General features: G+C 49.8%; 1 protein-coding gene across 2 annotated transcripts in view; it reads left to right on the top strand.

Moving 5' to 3' along the window:
- The window catches only part of Antxrl2 (ANTXR like 2), a 32,373-nt gene extending 19,055 nt beyond the window's left edge, over nucleotides 1-13,318 (top strand). For both annotated transcript variants that reach the window (XM_087589292.1, XM_087589291.1), the window contains 9 exons: nucleotides 1,211-1,312; nucleotides 2,572-2,641; nucleotides 3,172-3,250; nucleotides 4,436-4,666; nucleotides 5,156-5,194; nucleotides 5,921-5,959; nucleotides 6,878-7,003; nucleotides 8,626-8,703; nucleotides 13,015-13,318. In XM_087589292.1, the coding sequence (XP_087445418.1) occupies nucleotides 1,211-1,312; nucleotides 2,572-2,641; nucleotides 3,172-3,250; nucleotides 4,436-4,666; nucleotides 5,156-5,194; nucleotides 5,921-5,959; nucleotides 6,878-7,003; nucleotides 8,626-8,703; nucleotides 13,015-13,218 (968 nt within the window). In that variant the 3' untranslated portion in view covers nucleotides 13,219-13,318. The remainder of the gene's footprint in view (nucleotides 1-1,210; nucleotides 1,313-2,571; nucleotides 2,642-3,171; nucleotides 3,251-4,435; nucleotides 4,667-5,155; nucleotides 5,195-5,920; nucleotides 5,960-6,877; nucleotides 7,004-8,625; nucleotides 8,704-13,014) is intronic.
- The last annotated feature ends 2,581 nt before the right edge of the window (nucleotides 13,319-15,899 follow it).

The raw sequence follows: 15,899 nt of genomic DNA, 5'->3' as shown, positions 1-15,899 counted from the left end.
CCCATGGCAGTGTGCAGCGTGCAGCGTATGGTCTTAGGGGAGAGATGATCACGGTGACCTCAGGCTTGGTCTCCACATGGCTGGCATGTGTGAGCTGTGAAAGAAGGCAGGACAGGGAAGCCTGCGTTGTTCTGTATTCTTCAGCCCAGGCAACTGCAACCTGACATTTTTGTTCTTAGGGAACCCTCCTGCTCTAGGCTTGGGCAGGCAGGACTATGATCACATCTGAGCTCTGTGATCCATGAAACTCAGCCAAGGACAAAGCACTGTGTGTCAGAGGGTCTATAATGCATCCTCCGATGGATAGAAATGGCATATATAGGGTGTCAGTGAGATTTGAGACAGTGGATAGAGTGGGGACAGCTGTAGCACCTAGAAGATGTAGATGCTAAAGACAGAATCCAGCCCTGACTACTCTGCTTCCTGGCTCCGTGCTGCCCCTTGTCCTCCTCCATACTGGGTAAGAGAGAGGAGACTGCTATGTGGAGGAGTAAAGGGAAGAAGAAGCCTTCTTTTCATACAGGCTTTCTTCTACCTCTGGGTAATGGAGTCCTGCTTTGCAGCCATCCTGACTGCTGTGTGATTCTGATGCTCCCAGTGGACATAGAGGCCTTGGTATCTGGGGCATCCGTGACAAACTGCAGATGAAAACATGAGTTGTTTCCAATGAGACATGCACCTCCAAGCAACAGTTCAACCACAAATCTGTTAAACTGTTGGCTGTCTTATGCAAACCTGCCACATACAGGGTGCCTCTTATTTGGAGGGAAGCTCAGGCAGGAGGCTGCACCCCAAATGAAACAGAATAGGCTGTTTTCCTACGCCTAGCATGGAGTCAACCTGTGTTCTAGTTTGAGGAGGGAAGAAAGTCCTTGGTGTCAACTAGTCTTGGGCATCTGAAGAACACAGGGTACAGGGACAAGCTGGATCTGGCCCAGAAGTGGTCGTGCAGGGGCAAGCGCTGAGGAAATTCTACTGTGGCTCCTGTGGGAACAGCCAGCTAGCCGCTTGTGCTGGATCTCCTGTATACTGCTATCAGTGCCAGAGAGTATCCCCACTACGGTAGTCAGCAAGTGGGAGCCGATATAGTTATTGGTTCACACAGACCTTCCCTCGTTGGAGGCCATTTTAGCCAGTGGAGAGTCTTGAAAAGTTAAATCAGAGGACTGCTCACATAGCTCTCCTCAGGGTGTGAACGTCCTCCTCACAGAATCAAACCCAGTGGTACTTGAAGGATACGGCTTTGACTTCGCCATGCGTAAAGAAGATGTTATCTGCAGGTTCTACTTAGGAGGCGTAAAACATCTCAAAGGTAAGTGAGGTTTCTGTTCTCTCAGTCAAGTCTCCCCCACCCACCAACTGTCCTGCTGGACGATGCAGTTAGAGGTCGTGTGTTCAAGGGGGAAAGAGGGGCCCGGCTGAGCTGGTGGGAAACTGCCTCCTTCACTGGCACCTTTTCCAGTGTTCTTTTGAACTTAATATTTTTTAATGGTGTTTTTTATTTTTATTCTCTACCCTACATTCATCTAATTATATATACTTTTATTACTGGACAACCTTTTAATTTATTCTTAATTTAAAATCATTTCCTTTAAATAATTTCCTCTTAAATTCCCGGCCTCGTCTTTTTTTGTTATTATTACATATATATGGGTACAACCTGCTGAATCCATCCAGCATTGCATGTGCATGATTTCAAGACTGAGTATTTCCATGCTGTAATCACTTAGGGAGCTCCTCCACGGCTTCCCTGAGTGGCCTATAGTTTATTTTGTCTCAGGATGGTAGACAGTCTTTTTGTTGTTTTGTTTTTCCTATTACTGTAATGTTAGTAATATTTTAACTTCATTGTTTCATTTTAAACCTCATCACTTACATTTTTAATGATTTAGTTTTTATTTTCCTCCTTACATTTATGTAATTTTGATTTCAAGTCTTCTCATTTTGGGGGATCCTGCTTGTTTTTTTTCTCCTTTTCACTAATCTGATGTTATTTTCTTCTCCATTGTTCATAATTCCCTTCTCTGCTCTTCTATTTGTTCACTTACTTAAACTCCCTTTGTCTCCTTTTCCTGTATGAAATATAAAATGAGGTCCATATCATTTTTCAGTAGAGTGGATAACGGATCACAATATTAAGCAAAATTATCGAACTAGGAAGACAAATGCCACATATTTTCTCTTAAAAGCAGAGTCTCCCTACCCCATGTGCCTGTGCTCATACATGTGTGTGCATCTCTCTCGCCTCTGTGTATATTATATGTATGTATGTGCCCATGTGTGCCTGTGTGTCTGTATGCGCATGTGTGTGTGTGAATGCACATGTGCTCTTACGTTATAAGAATAGAATGGTGATCTCAGCCCCAGTAGGTGAACCCTGAGGTTCAGGGGCTCTTGCTGGGCACCAGGGTGCTGTTTTGTGCTGGGACGCTGAACAGAGTGGGGGCTTACCAGTAGTCTTTGGATTGAAGAGGGTAGAGAGGAGATTGTTGTTTCTTAGTCAGACTATCAGCTCTGCTGGTGGAAGCCAACAATGATACATCCATTGGTAGTTTTGTCGTTTTCTTTCAGATGCCAACCCCATCAATATAACCAAGACGACTATTACTTGTCCTGGACCAATTGTAGATTCTGAAGGAAGGTAAGCAGCCCTTTTGGAGGCCTTGAGGGAAGAGATCAGTGGTCAGTGTTTACCAATATAGAGAGGGATGTAAGGTGTCCCCTCCGCTGTAGAGCACCTATTTGCCTGTAGGTGGGCTCCTGTACCCTCCCATCTGGCCCTGTCCTAGCTTAGTAGTGCACAGCATCCAGGCTCTACTGAGGGCAAGATTCAGGAGATGATGGGGATGAGGGCCAGAACGTGATCTCTAACCATTTCTCTGAAACAAGACAGCAAACTCTGGTGACACCATGCTCACCTCCCTAAGGCTCATTGTCTCAAAGGTCATATGACGTATGTGCCTCTCATGGTCTAATCTGCCCTTCACCATCATTACAGAGGTTCATTTCTCGTTCCTCAGGAAATGAGCTCTCTTTACCCACAGATCTGTTCTCCAGTAGTTCAGAGTGTCTGAATTTTAGTGTAAGAGTGGGAAGAACTGGGGTTATCCCTTGAGTCAAGCCCAAGGTCCTTGTCACCAGGCTATTTCTCAGTGTCTGTCTCTGTGTTAGAGCGATCAATATTCTACTCAGCCTGGACAACGGAAAAAACTTCCTGAATAACGGTTTATACGTTGCCAGTAGGATATGTGTGAGTACCCATGGGACTGTGACCTCATCTGTGCAGATCCTCTGGTTGGGCAGATCTAGCAGGGAAGTCAAAGAGCAGAGGGGTCCTATGCAGACCACAAGAGTGGCTTGTATATACTCTTAACTTCGATGATCCAGCCCAGTTTCCAAAAGGGTCAGTGAGGCATGCACCAAGCTGTCTGCTAGGACATGTCCATGGCGTCTAGGGCAAATGGCCCTTCCACATTGGTGTCCCCAGTCCAAAAATACAGAAGTTTCATCATTGTAGTCATGGTGCAGGTGATAAGAATTGGAGCCCCAGCCACTAATGTGGTCCCCAAAATACTCTGGGCCCTTTGTTCTCAGGTCTGTTTGGTGAGCTCAGTGCAACGTGACAGGAGAGTGTGTCCAGGAAAAAAAGTTTCTCTCAGCTTATACAAACTCCACAGAGTTGAGCGGCATCCCTGGATTTGCCTGGCTCATCTCATATCCAGCTGGGAGGATGGACTCAGATGTCTACCCATTAGGCACTCAGCCTATAACATTCGAGACATAAGCACTGAGGCAGAGAAGCCCTGGCTTCAACCCCCAGCGGTGACATCACTGGCATTTCCCAAGTGCTCACCCCCTGGTACCCCACACCCCTTGCTCTGAGTTGGACCGGCTGCAGCCCAATCTAAGAGGCAGCTGGAAGAACAGTCCTCATCCTGAATTCCGTGGCCTGAGCCTGAGCCAGGATTGTGAACTCTGAGTCTGCCAAGTGTCCATGAAAGGAGGCAGTGCTCAAGTCACAAGCTGTGGTTCAGGGGGAGAAAGGTAGTAACACCAGGGTGTGGAGCTGTGACGGGGGAAGAGAGATCTTACTCTGTATCTGCTCTCTGTAGGCTTGCAGCCTCTCCCAGAGATTTGGTCACCAATAGCTCAGTGCCATGTTAACCGAAGCCCATAGTGAAGGCCAGGATCTTCAGACCATGGACTGTCCTTACCTTCCCCAAAGTCTTGGAGCAGGGCCAGATGTGGGATTGCCTGGTGTTCTATCAGTTTGGAGAAGCCAGGAATAAGGGGAGAAGAGAGATAGGAAGGCAAGTGGCAGACATCTAGGAAGGCCTTGTACAATTGCCTTAGTCTCTGTGGGATGGGACCTGGCAGTTCTTTGTGGGGGCTCTGCTTTTGGGAGCTGGTGGCATATAACCTTTCCTTCTCACAGGGCAAAAGTCCACTAACTACAGTTAAAACCAGCGGAAAAACTACAACCATAACTACAAAAACTACAAGGAGGACTACCACCACAACTCCATCCACTACAACTACTACACCCACCACCATCACAGAGAAACCGAAGCCAAGCATCGATAAATTCATTTTTGTCCCTATACTTCTGGCCCTGCTGCTGTCGATGTTGCTGATTGGTTGTTGCTGGCAGCTGTGCTGTGTTCCGGTGAGTGGCCCTGCCTGCTCAGCCTGGGGCCCCAGGAACATGCTCTCCATCCAAGAGGCAAGGACGCAAGGAAGCATCATGACAACAAAGCACAAAGAACTGTCGGGTCCCATCTCTATCCAGGGAAGCAGTCAGTAGAGAAAGCCAAGACTAGCCTGGAGGTCAAGGGAGACTAAGGCATGAGTTTGTCTCAGAGGAAAGGAAGGGGCGTGGGCTCTGAGGCAGGTGAGACTAGGGCAAGGTATGCAGTGCTACCGCTGCTGGGGTTCTCCTGCATTTGCACCTTAACCTGCTCGTGACTCCCTACCTGCAGAGAAGGATGGGGGCTCCATCAGATCAGGTGGAGTGGATCAGCACAGGCATGGGCACACACATAGATCCCAGGATGTGTGCACCCATCCCTGCTCCACACCAGGGTCCCCTGTCAGCAGAGTGAAGGCAGAGCCCATTCTACACATACCAGCTTCTTTTCTCTGCTTTACCCTCCAGCCTGTAGAGGAGCTGCCCCCACCTCAGCCCCGACCACAGGTAAGTCATGCTTTGGATGCTGACATTGTCACGTGGCCAAGTACAATGACCTTCAAGAGAGGAATCAGAAGACCTGCACTCAGGAAGGAAGAAGGGCAGAGGAGCTCAAGGATCAAGAAAGGGGTTCACAGTGACATCACCCAAAGACAAGGTCCTACCCGATTTTTAGGATCTCCTGCCTTAGCTACACCATCTGCACCCTGGGGAGCTGCGTCAGCATATGCAGCTGTTTCTATGGGCTGTAGCTCTTAGGAGACCTCAGAGGACTCTGGTGCCAGGGTTGCAGCTGCGCTCCTGAGAACTGGATTCCCTGTCAAGCCCTGGTTCCCATCCCTATGTTGGAGGTCTTTAGATCTATCTCCAACCCTGCCTCCTGTAGCTGTGCTCCTGAGAACTGGATTCCCTGTCAAGCCCTGGTTCCCATCCCTATGTTGGAGGTCTTTAGATCTAACTCCAACCCTGCGTCCTGTCGAGGTAGAAGGATTGGCTGGGATCAGCCTAGGGACTGGGGGACAAGGAAAGCCACACCTCATCTCCAGTTCTGAAAGTGGAAGAACTATTCTAAGACACACTGCTAAGGATTACCTTCCTCCAGAGGACCCTCTGGTATCCACCCTAGGCTGCAACTCCTCCATAGGCTGGGATCAAGACTTTAACACAAAGCATCTCGAGAACAGTTGTCCAAACCATAACAGTACGTCTCATTCTGTCTGTTTCACCCTCTAGCCTGTCAAGGCACGGCCAGCACCTGCACCACAACCAAAGGTGAGTCATTCTCTGTATCCTGAGAAGGTCACATGTCACGAAATAGGCCATTGTTCATCCTGTACCCAGAGCCTACCGCTACTTCAGCAAATACAGTGAGGTGAAGGGTCAGCAAAGACTGGGGGCTCTCAATATCACCAGATAAGGAACATTCCCAGAACCTTCCGATCTAGACCTTGGTCAAACAACCAGTATGAACAGCTGCGCTTACCGCTTTGGAGGCTTTGAGGGGATTCCTGTGAACTCCGATTGATGCTGAGGCCGCTGAGAACAGAGCCTTCTGAAAGGAGTCCTGATTCTCATCTCTAGATAGGGATCTTCTGGCTCCTATGCATGTCTTTATCTCCGTCTCCTGTCAGGGTAGAAGGGTTGGCTGGGATCAGCCTAGGGACTGAGGGATAAGGAGGGTGAAAGTCTCGGGACCATGCTCTGCGAAGGATGTCCCCGGGGAAACACAAGGACAAGGTGGGTTCGCATCTGCAGCTCCCATCATGTAAGGACCAGATGTAGAGAGGCTGGGGCAGGTGGAGCCTCGATTTGGACTCAGATAGGAGCAGCCTCGCTGTCTTGTTTGGACTGTGCTGGTTGCAGAGTGGCCTGGGTGAGGATGTCCATGCAAAAGCCAGAGACAGGTGGAAGGGACAGTTACCTGCTAGTGCTGGCCCACCGTGCAGCAACCAGGCCAGACTTCTGCCAGCAGGGCTGACGTGAGAGGGCCCAGGGCTCTCAGAAGGGCTGTTGCTAGTTGGTGAAGCCCCATATCTGAAATGTGTGAGGAGGCTCTCTTTTCTTCCCGTGGAACCCCCCATGCAGTGGGATACATTTTTCTGTTTACCCCCCAATAACAGCAGAGGCCCACAGTGCCAAGGGCTGTACAGGGCACAGACAAGATCCAGACAAGGTTTTCTCTCCCTTCAGCCCAGAGAGAAGGAACAACCTCCTCGGGTGACTCCCCCAGCACCCACAGTACCTGTAAACTCAACCTCCATTGTGATCATCTGCTGTTGCACCTGCCGTGGCCTCTATGTGAGCAGAGATGTGGAGGTGCGAGGACTCCTCAGGACCTGTGACTTCAGACTGCCTGGGTGTGGGAGGGTTCAACTCTACGGAACAGGCTCTGAATTTCTGTATCTGAGGACAACCATATGCAGACCCTCCCTTATCCTAGGGAAGGAGAGCATGCAGGAGGGTCCCTACAGTATCTAGGTTTGGGGACAGTGATGACCTGGCCAGCCCCTGGTATCGCAGGGCCATTTTCTTAGCCCTGACAGTATTTCTAATGTGGGTGGGGAAGTCAGTATATGCTGAATGACAAAGAAGCTTACAAATCTAGGGACAGTTAAAAAAAAAAAAAGACCAGTCTCCAAACGCTTCTGTCTACCGTGAAACCTGGACAAAGTCCAGTGCCCCTGACTGACTACCTCCAAGTTCTTTGAGAACATAGGAAAGAGCTGACTCAGTGGTTCTACTGCCAAGATGGGGCAAAACGTTATGGGAAGGAGATTGTTGACATGGCTACCCTAACAGGCACGGCACCACAAAACCCCTGTAGAGTTGACCTCTGGTGGGCAGGTAGTCCAAGTCTCCTCCTTTCACCTCGGAGGTTCAGGCCTATGGAAGGGAGAGGCCTGCCAGCAGCCAGGTCTCTCATCTCTGGTGTTTACCTGGCTTTGCCCTATTCCTCCTTGGTCCTGCTCTCAGACAGACCCTGTTTCCTCAGGAAGCTTGGACCCTGTTTCCTCAGGAAGCTTGGACCCTGTTTCCTCAGGAAGCTTGGACCCTGTTTCCTCAGGAAGCTTGGACCCTGTTTCCTCAGGAAGCTTGGACCCTGTTTCCTCAGGAAGCTTGGACCCTGTTTCCTCAGGAAGCTTGGACCCTGTTTCCTCAGGAAAGTTGGACCCTGTTTCCTCAGGAAGCTTGGACCCTGTTTCCTCAGGAAGCTTGGACCCTGTTTCCTCAGGATGCTTGGACCCTGTTTCCTCAGGAAGCTTTCAGTCCCTTCACAGCCTCTCAGGCTATCCAAGTCACAGTTCTGCCTATCTCCTGCCTATATCTGAAGAACAGTCAACATAGATTCTCTAGGGAAAGAGGCCACTAGCCGGCCATAGGCCTAGCCTGGCATACTGGTGGCCTGTATGCCTGCATTCTAGCCTGACCCTACTCACTGCACGAGATCCACTGAGTCTGAACTTTAGATCTGAGGTTGAGGAGTTTCCAACTCCTAGACCGAAGGTTCCTCTGTCTTCTGTGCTTTCTGCCTTGGTCTGTGTCACCTGCCACTCAACACGACATAGGCTGCTTACCTGCCTCTCCCCTGTGGCCCTCAGTGCAGGCCTTCTTTGTTCCCAGGAACCCTCTCTAGGGCTGAGCCCACATCATGGCTCCCCTAAAGGCCCCTGCATGCCATTACACACCACTCCGGCCTCTAAACCTCTCCAAAAGCCACATACAGGCTTCTCTCCCCACAGAGACACTGCTGTGTCACTGGGTCCCACAGTGACAATCCCAGGCAGTCAAGGTTGTAAGATCCTTTCTCAGGAGCCCACCTGGGCTCTTTCTCAGAGCTGTTTGGGCACAGAGTCCTAGGACACAAGGATCCTCATGCTTTGGTGGGGGGCAGAGTCCATGCCCTGATTCTTCCTCATGACCATGTTTCTGCTCTTCAGGGCAATGTGACTGTGTGTAACTTCAATCCCCTATGCTGTCCCCAGTTGTCATTGATATGGCCTCAGTATGGTAACCAGGTGAGTGGGACCCAAGGCTACTTCTAAGGGGGACAATGGTCACTACCTTTTACCTGTGATGGTTGCTTTCTGGGTCTGTGGCTCAGAACCATGTCCCAGCATGAGGTGAGGAAGAAAGCCCAAGATGTGAGACCTGGCACTCGTGAGCCTCCCAGACATGGTATCTATGACGTCAATGACTGGTCACTTTGGCCATGGTCGACAGTGCTGTCTGGCCAATAGTGACTCCATTTATTAAATATTAAGGCTCGCTCTCTCTCTCTCTCTCTCTCTCTCTCTCTCTCTCTCTCTCTCCACACACACACACACACACACACATACACACACACACACACGCACACACGTATAAGCAGGTATATTTGCCTGTGTGTGAGTGAATAGAGGTCATAAGTCATCCTCAATCCTTGAAATGGTCTTGTACTAAACCTTTAACTCGCTGTTTCTGCTAGACAGGTTTGCCAGTGATCTCATGGGATCTGCCTATGTCCCACTCAGTATTGAGGTTGAAAACATACACTTCTATGCCCAGCTTTTATGTGGGTTCAGGGGATGTGAATAAGGTCACTCTTACAGGGTTACTTCAGGTCTGGTTCATTTTAATGGTGCTTCCTGGGCTAGCTGGCTGGTTTACGGTCTGCATGACAGCGGTTGGTTGAGTGGGATGTGAAGCCTGTCCTGAGCCTGGAGGAAGGGTGGAAAGAAGCATCCCTACTTCCTTCTCTAGTACAAGGTCTATGGCTGCTCTAATTGCTCTTGAGGTGGGAATATGACATATGGCAGAGTTCAAGGTATTAGGAATCAAATAGAGGCTCCTTGTGTGTGTATGAATAAGAGGGAGGAAGGGAAAGAAGGTAAAAGGGAGGACAGATAAAGACTGTCAGTCAGAGCTTAAGACACACTGCTGTTGGCAGTAACTTTTATTCACCTGATGTAATTGCTGTCTTGGAGGCTCACTGCTTTCGTCTGATAACCTAGGCCCAGTCCTGGAAGCTTCTAGCTTCTGGACAATCTTATCTAGGCCTAGAATGTTTTCAGCCTCTGAGAATTACTGCTGAACAAGCTCACCCTTTCTTGTTCTTTCTGAACTATGGCTGGTTAGTCAAATCAGCTCTTCTGGCTCAAACTCCTCTCCAAGCTGACTGATTCAAACTGACTTCCCTCAGCTTCTGACTGAATTGCTATGCTTGGTCTTATACTGACTTGGGCAATCTGTTCTAGTCTTCTTCTCTGACTCATTCTGTCTTCACCCGTGTCTAGCTTGTTCTGCAACCTATCTCTGTACAACTGTCCTGGTAAAACTGCCTAAAGTGGGAGCCTGACATTGGAAAACCTGGAGGGCCAGGTTGACTATGGGAGCATCCAAGAATGTTTCTGTGAGGAATTGATTCAAGAGTAGATGAAACAAAGGAGAGTGAAAGCTGGGCTTGAATCAGCCTCAGAGGGAGCCCGAGGCCTGAATGGTAACCTACGGCCAGGAGCAGAGCAGACGGTCTTACTCAGGGTTATGTCTGTTGGGCCACAGAAAAGATGCTTTGCTCCAGATAGTGTCCAGCAGGATAGGGGCTGGAGAGAGCATCAGGTTAGAGTTTGAAGGAGAGATGGGGTAAGAGAGGATCTCAGGAATGACACAACAGCCACTCACACATCCATGCTTGGCGATGGCTCCAAGCAAGTCTCTTCTGCACACTCTGTGGAGCTTTTGTGGAAATAGAGAATTATTTGAACAGATAGGAGCATGTGGTATAGGGGATCTAGGCAGAGCAGGAAGCTCAGACTTGAGTGGATGAAGAGCCAACTGGCTTGTAGGCTAAAGAGTCTAGACAAAGGCCCAGTTGGAGTTGCCCATCATGGCTTGTTGGCACGGCAGCCCCTTTCACAGGTTGAACAAAGCCACGTGTGTTGGTTTGAATACGTTTGGCTCCCATAGACTTACATGCTTGAATGCTTGGCACATAGAGAGTGTCACTATTAGTTGGTGTGGCCTTGTTGAAAGAAGTGTGTCACTGGGCTTTGAGGTCTTATAATGCTCAAGGTATGCCCAGTGTGGGATGCAGTCTCTTTCTGCTGCCTTCAGATCAAGATGTAAAGCTCTCAGCTCCTTCTCTAGCACCATGTCTGCCTGTATGATGCCATGCTTCCCACATGATGATAATGGACTAAACCTCTGGATTATAAGCCATCCCCAATGAAATGTTTTCCTTTGTATGGAGGTTATGGAGGTTGGAGAGGTGGGTTAATGGTTAAGAGCCCCGACTGTTCTTCCAGAGGCCCTGAGTTCAATTCCCAGCAACCACATGGTGGCTCACAACCATCTGTAAGGAGATCTAATGTTTTCTAGCAGGCATACATGCAGATAGAGAGCATTCATACATGAATTAAAAAAAAAAGAGGTTCTGAGATCTTGTTGTCTCTGCGCAGCAGTAAACCCTAATTAAGATACTGCATGACCTGATATCCTTGAGGATGGTTTCTGTCCCAACCACAGAGGCTAGCCAGGGCTCCGGTAAGGATGCTGCTGGTTGCATTTAATTTGGGCTGGGTCGCCGTTTCAGAGGCTTAGTGTATTCTTGTCATGGTGGGAAGCACTGGTAGACATGGCGCTGGGGAGGTGTCTGAGAGTTCTATGTCAAGATTAGTAGGCAGCAGGAAGAGAGAATAACACTGGACCTGGCTTGAGTATTTGACGCTTCAAAACTGATCCACAGTGACAAACTTCCCCCAACAAAACCGCACCTCCTCCAACAAGGGCACACCTCTTAATAGTGCCACTCCCTGTGGGATTATGGAGGCCATTTTTATTCAAATCACCACAGCCTCCAACCCGTGTTATAAAGCACATCAAGAATACCAAAGAGAAGGAAATCATGAGAGAAGCCTTATTTTGAAAGTGCCTGGAGAAAGCTTAGTGACTCCGGGAAGTTATTGTCCAAATAGCGTCTTGTAACATCTCTAACCTGGCAGCCACAGGGAAGTCTAACAAACTTTTAACTGCCCAGATGCATGAGTTATTTTCGCCCTTACAAAGTGTCTGCTTCTGCTCCGATAAACACACAATATCTCAGGGAGGAGAAGGGGGAAGAGGGAAGAAGGACGGAAAAGGAAGGGGGTGGGGCTTCTGAAAAGCACCGCCCAAAAGTTCGCGCCTGCATTCTGCTTGCTAGAGCTCACTCACGTGGCTGCCGCAGAACACGTGACTTCGTAGCGGCGCATCCTGCATCCTTGAGCAAACTCCACTTGCTGTGACGAAGAGGGAAAGTGGAGATAGGGTCCCTTAGCTGCATTTGATTTTGAGGACGTAAAGTAAATAGCAGATCAGGGAGAGGTTTAGAATCAGCCCCTCTCATCTGACTTGGAGTGAATGACATGGGAAGCTTTCTTAAAAGGTCCAATAAAGATTCTTCAGATGGTTATCTGGGCACAAGGACATATAGGCAGATGTGGAGTGGATTGAGTCTGTGTGGCTCAGGGCTCCCAGGCTGGTGTGTGATGGGGCAATCCTAGGACTGTATAGAGTGGGGTTGTGGCCCAGAGTGAAGTAGAGACCTCTGGGTTGAGAGGCAGGTGTATTGAGAACCAGTTTTTCTTCCCACTCTGGCTTCTTTTGTCTGACACAAAACACTTCTTGCATCTGCTGTGTGAGAGAATGGCATCCTTCCCTTTTTCATGGCTGTGGTTCAGTCTACCTGTTGATAATCACCTGTCCCAGAGCACGTGTGGTACCCTGTGCTCATCAGAGACTTTGCACACCAAAGTGTGAAGTGACTTAAGTGAGCTAAAAATCAAGACACCCAAACTTGCTGAAGTTGTGGGAGAGCCCGCTTTCTCGCCCTTTCTGACCTCTAGAGCCTCAGCCTCAGCCTTCCATAATGCCTGGCTCTTTCTCTACCTCCAAAGCCAGCAAGGCAGAGCCTTCTGGGAGCTCCAGCTCGTGTCATCCCTGGCGTTGTCTCCTGATGGGGTTTGCATATGCTTCCCCCCCCCCCCCACATCTCGAGCGTGTCTTCCCACCTCAAATCTTTAGTTGCACTCCCAGATATCCTTTCTGTTGAGCAAGCCACAAGAGACAAACTTTCTCAAAATCGAAACTCGCAGATCTTCCAGGTCTTTGCACCTCTCAGACTTCGGTTACCTGGACCACATCTGGAAGGAGAGTGCAGTGGGGAGGGTGGGGTGGGGGAGTGTGGGAGAAGAAGGGCTACTCAAGCTTGCACTGTGATGCTACTACAGGGCTCCCCACCACCCAGACAAGCAACTTGGCTTCAGAGTCTGGTTGCAGTAGCATCTCATTGTTTTCTCTCCTCTTTCCTATAGGGGTGGTTTACCAACGTGACACTCGCGAAGGAACCCTGTGTTCCCAAGTTCAGCCTGCCACCCAGCCCGGAGTCTCTGCGTCTAGCTTCCTGCTCTCAGTGCCACCGTCTCCCAGATAGGCGTCCCAGGCGTCCCTTGGGGTTGTGGCGGCTTGCTCTTCATTCCTGGGTTCCCAGAGTGCCTCGGTCACTCCCACCTACCTAGTGGATATCTCAGGTGCCACCAAGCTAAGGCTAAGAGGTCTTTGCTGCTATATTCTGTGTATTGGGTTTAGGATTTTAATAAAGGAAGTAATAGATTGAAACTTGTGGCTGTTTATTAGCAAGTGTGTCATGAGATCCTCTCCCTGACGTGAATTTCTGCTGTGCCTGCCAGAACAGGACTCTCTAGTGTCATGTGACTAGACAGGGCCCACTAGTATTTCTGACAACCCTATCTTTGTCTGTCCCAAAGGGACGGGGTGTACGTTCATGTGAAAACATTTCTGCAAAACTCCCTTTCTACTAATTTTTGAGTTACAAAGACTATTTTAGCCTCCTTCCTTTGGTTTTTTTGAAATTTATTTTTCATGGATATTTTGTGTGTTTACTTTTCAAATGTTATCCCCTTTCCTCCGTCTCCCATACCCCTCCCCCTACTTCTATGAGGATGCTCCTACTCTCACCACCCCCCTCCCACCTCAACGCCATGGCATTATCCTACACTGGGGCATTGAGCCCTCGCAGGACCAAGGGCTCTTCCTCCCATTGATGCTGGACAATGCCATCCTCCGCCACACATGTGGCTGGAGTCATGGGTCCTTCCATGTGTACTCATTGGTTGGTGGTTTAGTCCCTGGGAGCTCTGGTGGGGTTTGATTGGTTGATATTGTTGTTCTTCCTATGGTGTTGCAAACCCTTCATCTCCTTCAGTCCTTTCTCTAACTCCTCCATTGGGGTCTCCTTGTTCAGACCAATGGTAGAAAAGCATTTGGATTCTTTTCATCTATTGGACCCTATGGCCCTGGCCTCTAGTTTAAGACTACTTCTGTCTTAGATGTGTTCTAGACAGAGGCAAGGCCACTGCAGAACCAAGACTTCTCTTTCCAGCTCAGTCATGCCACCCCCCCCAAGTCCAGCAGATTTCAGGGGTGCTCTGGACATCTCTGGAAGAGATAAACATTCGTCGTGACTTTGTCTCTGTCCTCCTCTGCTCCATGACAGCTGTGCCTTGGGTGAGGTGCTCAGCCATCCGGCCTGCCTAGCTGTGTCCACACGACTACCCAGTCGCTAGCCACACAGGGGTGGATGGGAGAGGCTGGCAAACTGCTATCCTATGGATCCTGCATCTGAGCGCCAAGCCTCAGAGGTTTACCGTGGCTCAACTTTCAGACACACTCCTGGAGTGTCTGTGAGAAGCTCTGCTGGGTAGATTTTTGAGCAACTTGATGTGAACTAGAATCACCTGGAAAGAGAGAACCTCCGTGAAGGGATTGTCTCCCTCAGATTGGCTTGTAGCCATGTCTTACCGGCACTTCCTGGCTTTAGGACACCTTTGCCTAGCAGCATGTCACCTAAAGTGTGCCCAGAGCAGCTGCATGTAGCTGGAAGATATTTCACCTCTTTGTTCAGGTCAAGAGCCTTTCTACCCATCCTAGCATGTGGCTTAACCCCACTGAACCTTACAGCAGGTTTCCACGGGAGAAAGTAAGACACAGGTAACAGAATGACCATTGAGAGCTTCTTTGGAGTTCACAGCCATTCTCTGGAAGGTTTGGCCCAATGTCACTGTCAATTCCAAAGTCCCCCTCCCCGGCCCCCCAACCTGTGCTAGTCATCAATGAGTCAAGACCTGTTCAGTCCTCTCAGATGTTTGTCAGACTAAGCTAAGCAAAGGATGGAATTCTCTTGCAGAGCGCAGATTGTTGGCCTGGCTTAGGAGCTAAAGCCTAAGACCATGCAGCCTCAAATATCGTTTCTAAAGAGAGATAGTGAACCAGGGATATCAGAAGGAGCCAGACCTGGGGGAGAGGGAGAGAGAGAGGGAGAGGAAGGAGAGAGGGGGAAGGGGGGAGGGGGATAGGGAAGGAGGAAGAGGAGGAGAGGGAGAGGAAGGGGAGAGGGGGAGGGGGGAGGAGGAGAGGAAGAGAGAGGGAGAAAGGAGAGGGGAGGGGAGGAGGAGAAGGGGGAGGGGGAGAGAGAGGAAGGGGAGGGGAGAGAGAGAGGGGTAGGAGGAGAGGGAGAAGGAGCCTCTGTTTTGTCACCAATAGATGCCTTGGGCAGCTCAGCGATCCTGAGTGCACTCTGCCCAGGACACCAATAGCCCAGGATATTTTGAGGATGCTGACAGAGGTGCTTGGAGGCCAGCCAGGACTTTCTTAACCTTCTGCTGGCTGTGTCACTGCAGTGGCAGAAGGAATCCAGACCCCCTCTTTCAGTTTTAGTCTCCATTCTCTCTCTCGATAGCCAGGAGGGCCCAAGGGTCAGCCTATCTGGGTCTGCACCAAGACAGATGAGACTCCCGATAAGACAGGAAGCAACCAAATTCATAGCAACAAAGCAAAGGACGTTCCCTCTGAGCAGCAGGGTTGAATGAGAGGCCACAGTGGCGACAGCAACCTCTGCTAGGCCCTGCATAAACTGCCCAGATGGCAGAGAAGGTGGTCCCTGGTAGCCAGTGGGCTAAAGGGTATCAAAGCTCCACTTGGGGGACGAAGATGCTGGTACAGCACCCAGAAGCCCTACAGTGGCCTCCTTGTCTTTAGGATGTAAGTCAGATACAGAGGGCTGTGAGCTGGGGTCTGATCATAATGATCCTGCTGTCCTCCTGCAGAGACTGGGGGAGGGGGGTCCATTAGCTTCTGTGGTAGTACATTGACTAGGAAAGCAAGGGCCACTTGAGGCGGG

The sequence above is a fragment of the Rattus norvegicus genome, chromosome 16 (assembly GCF_021556685.1).
Source record: "Rattus norvegicus strain SHRSP/BbbUtx chromosome 16, alternate assembly SHRSP_T2T, whole genome shotgun sequence".
Lineage (NCBI taxonomy): Eukaryota > Metazoa > Chordata > Mammalia > Rodentia > Muridae > Rattus > Rattus norvegicus.
The sequence above is the reverse complement of the archived record's forward strand: the minus strand, read 5'-3'. Positions and strand labels throughout refer to the sequence as shown.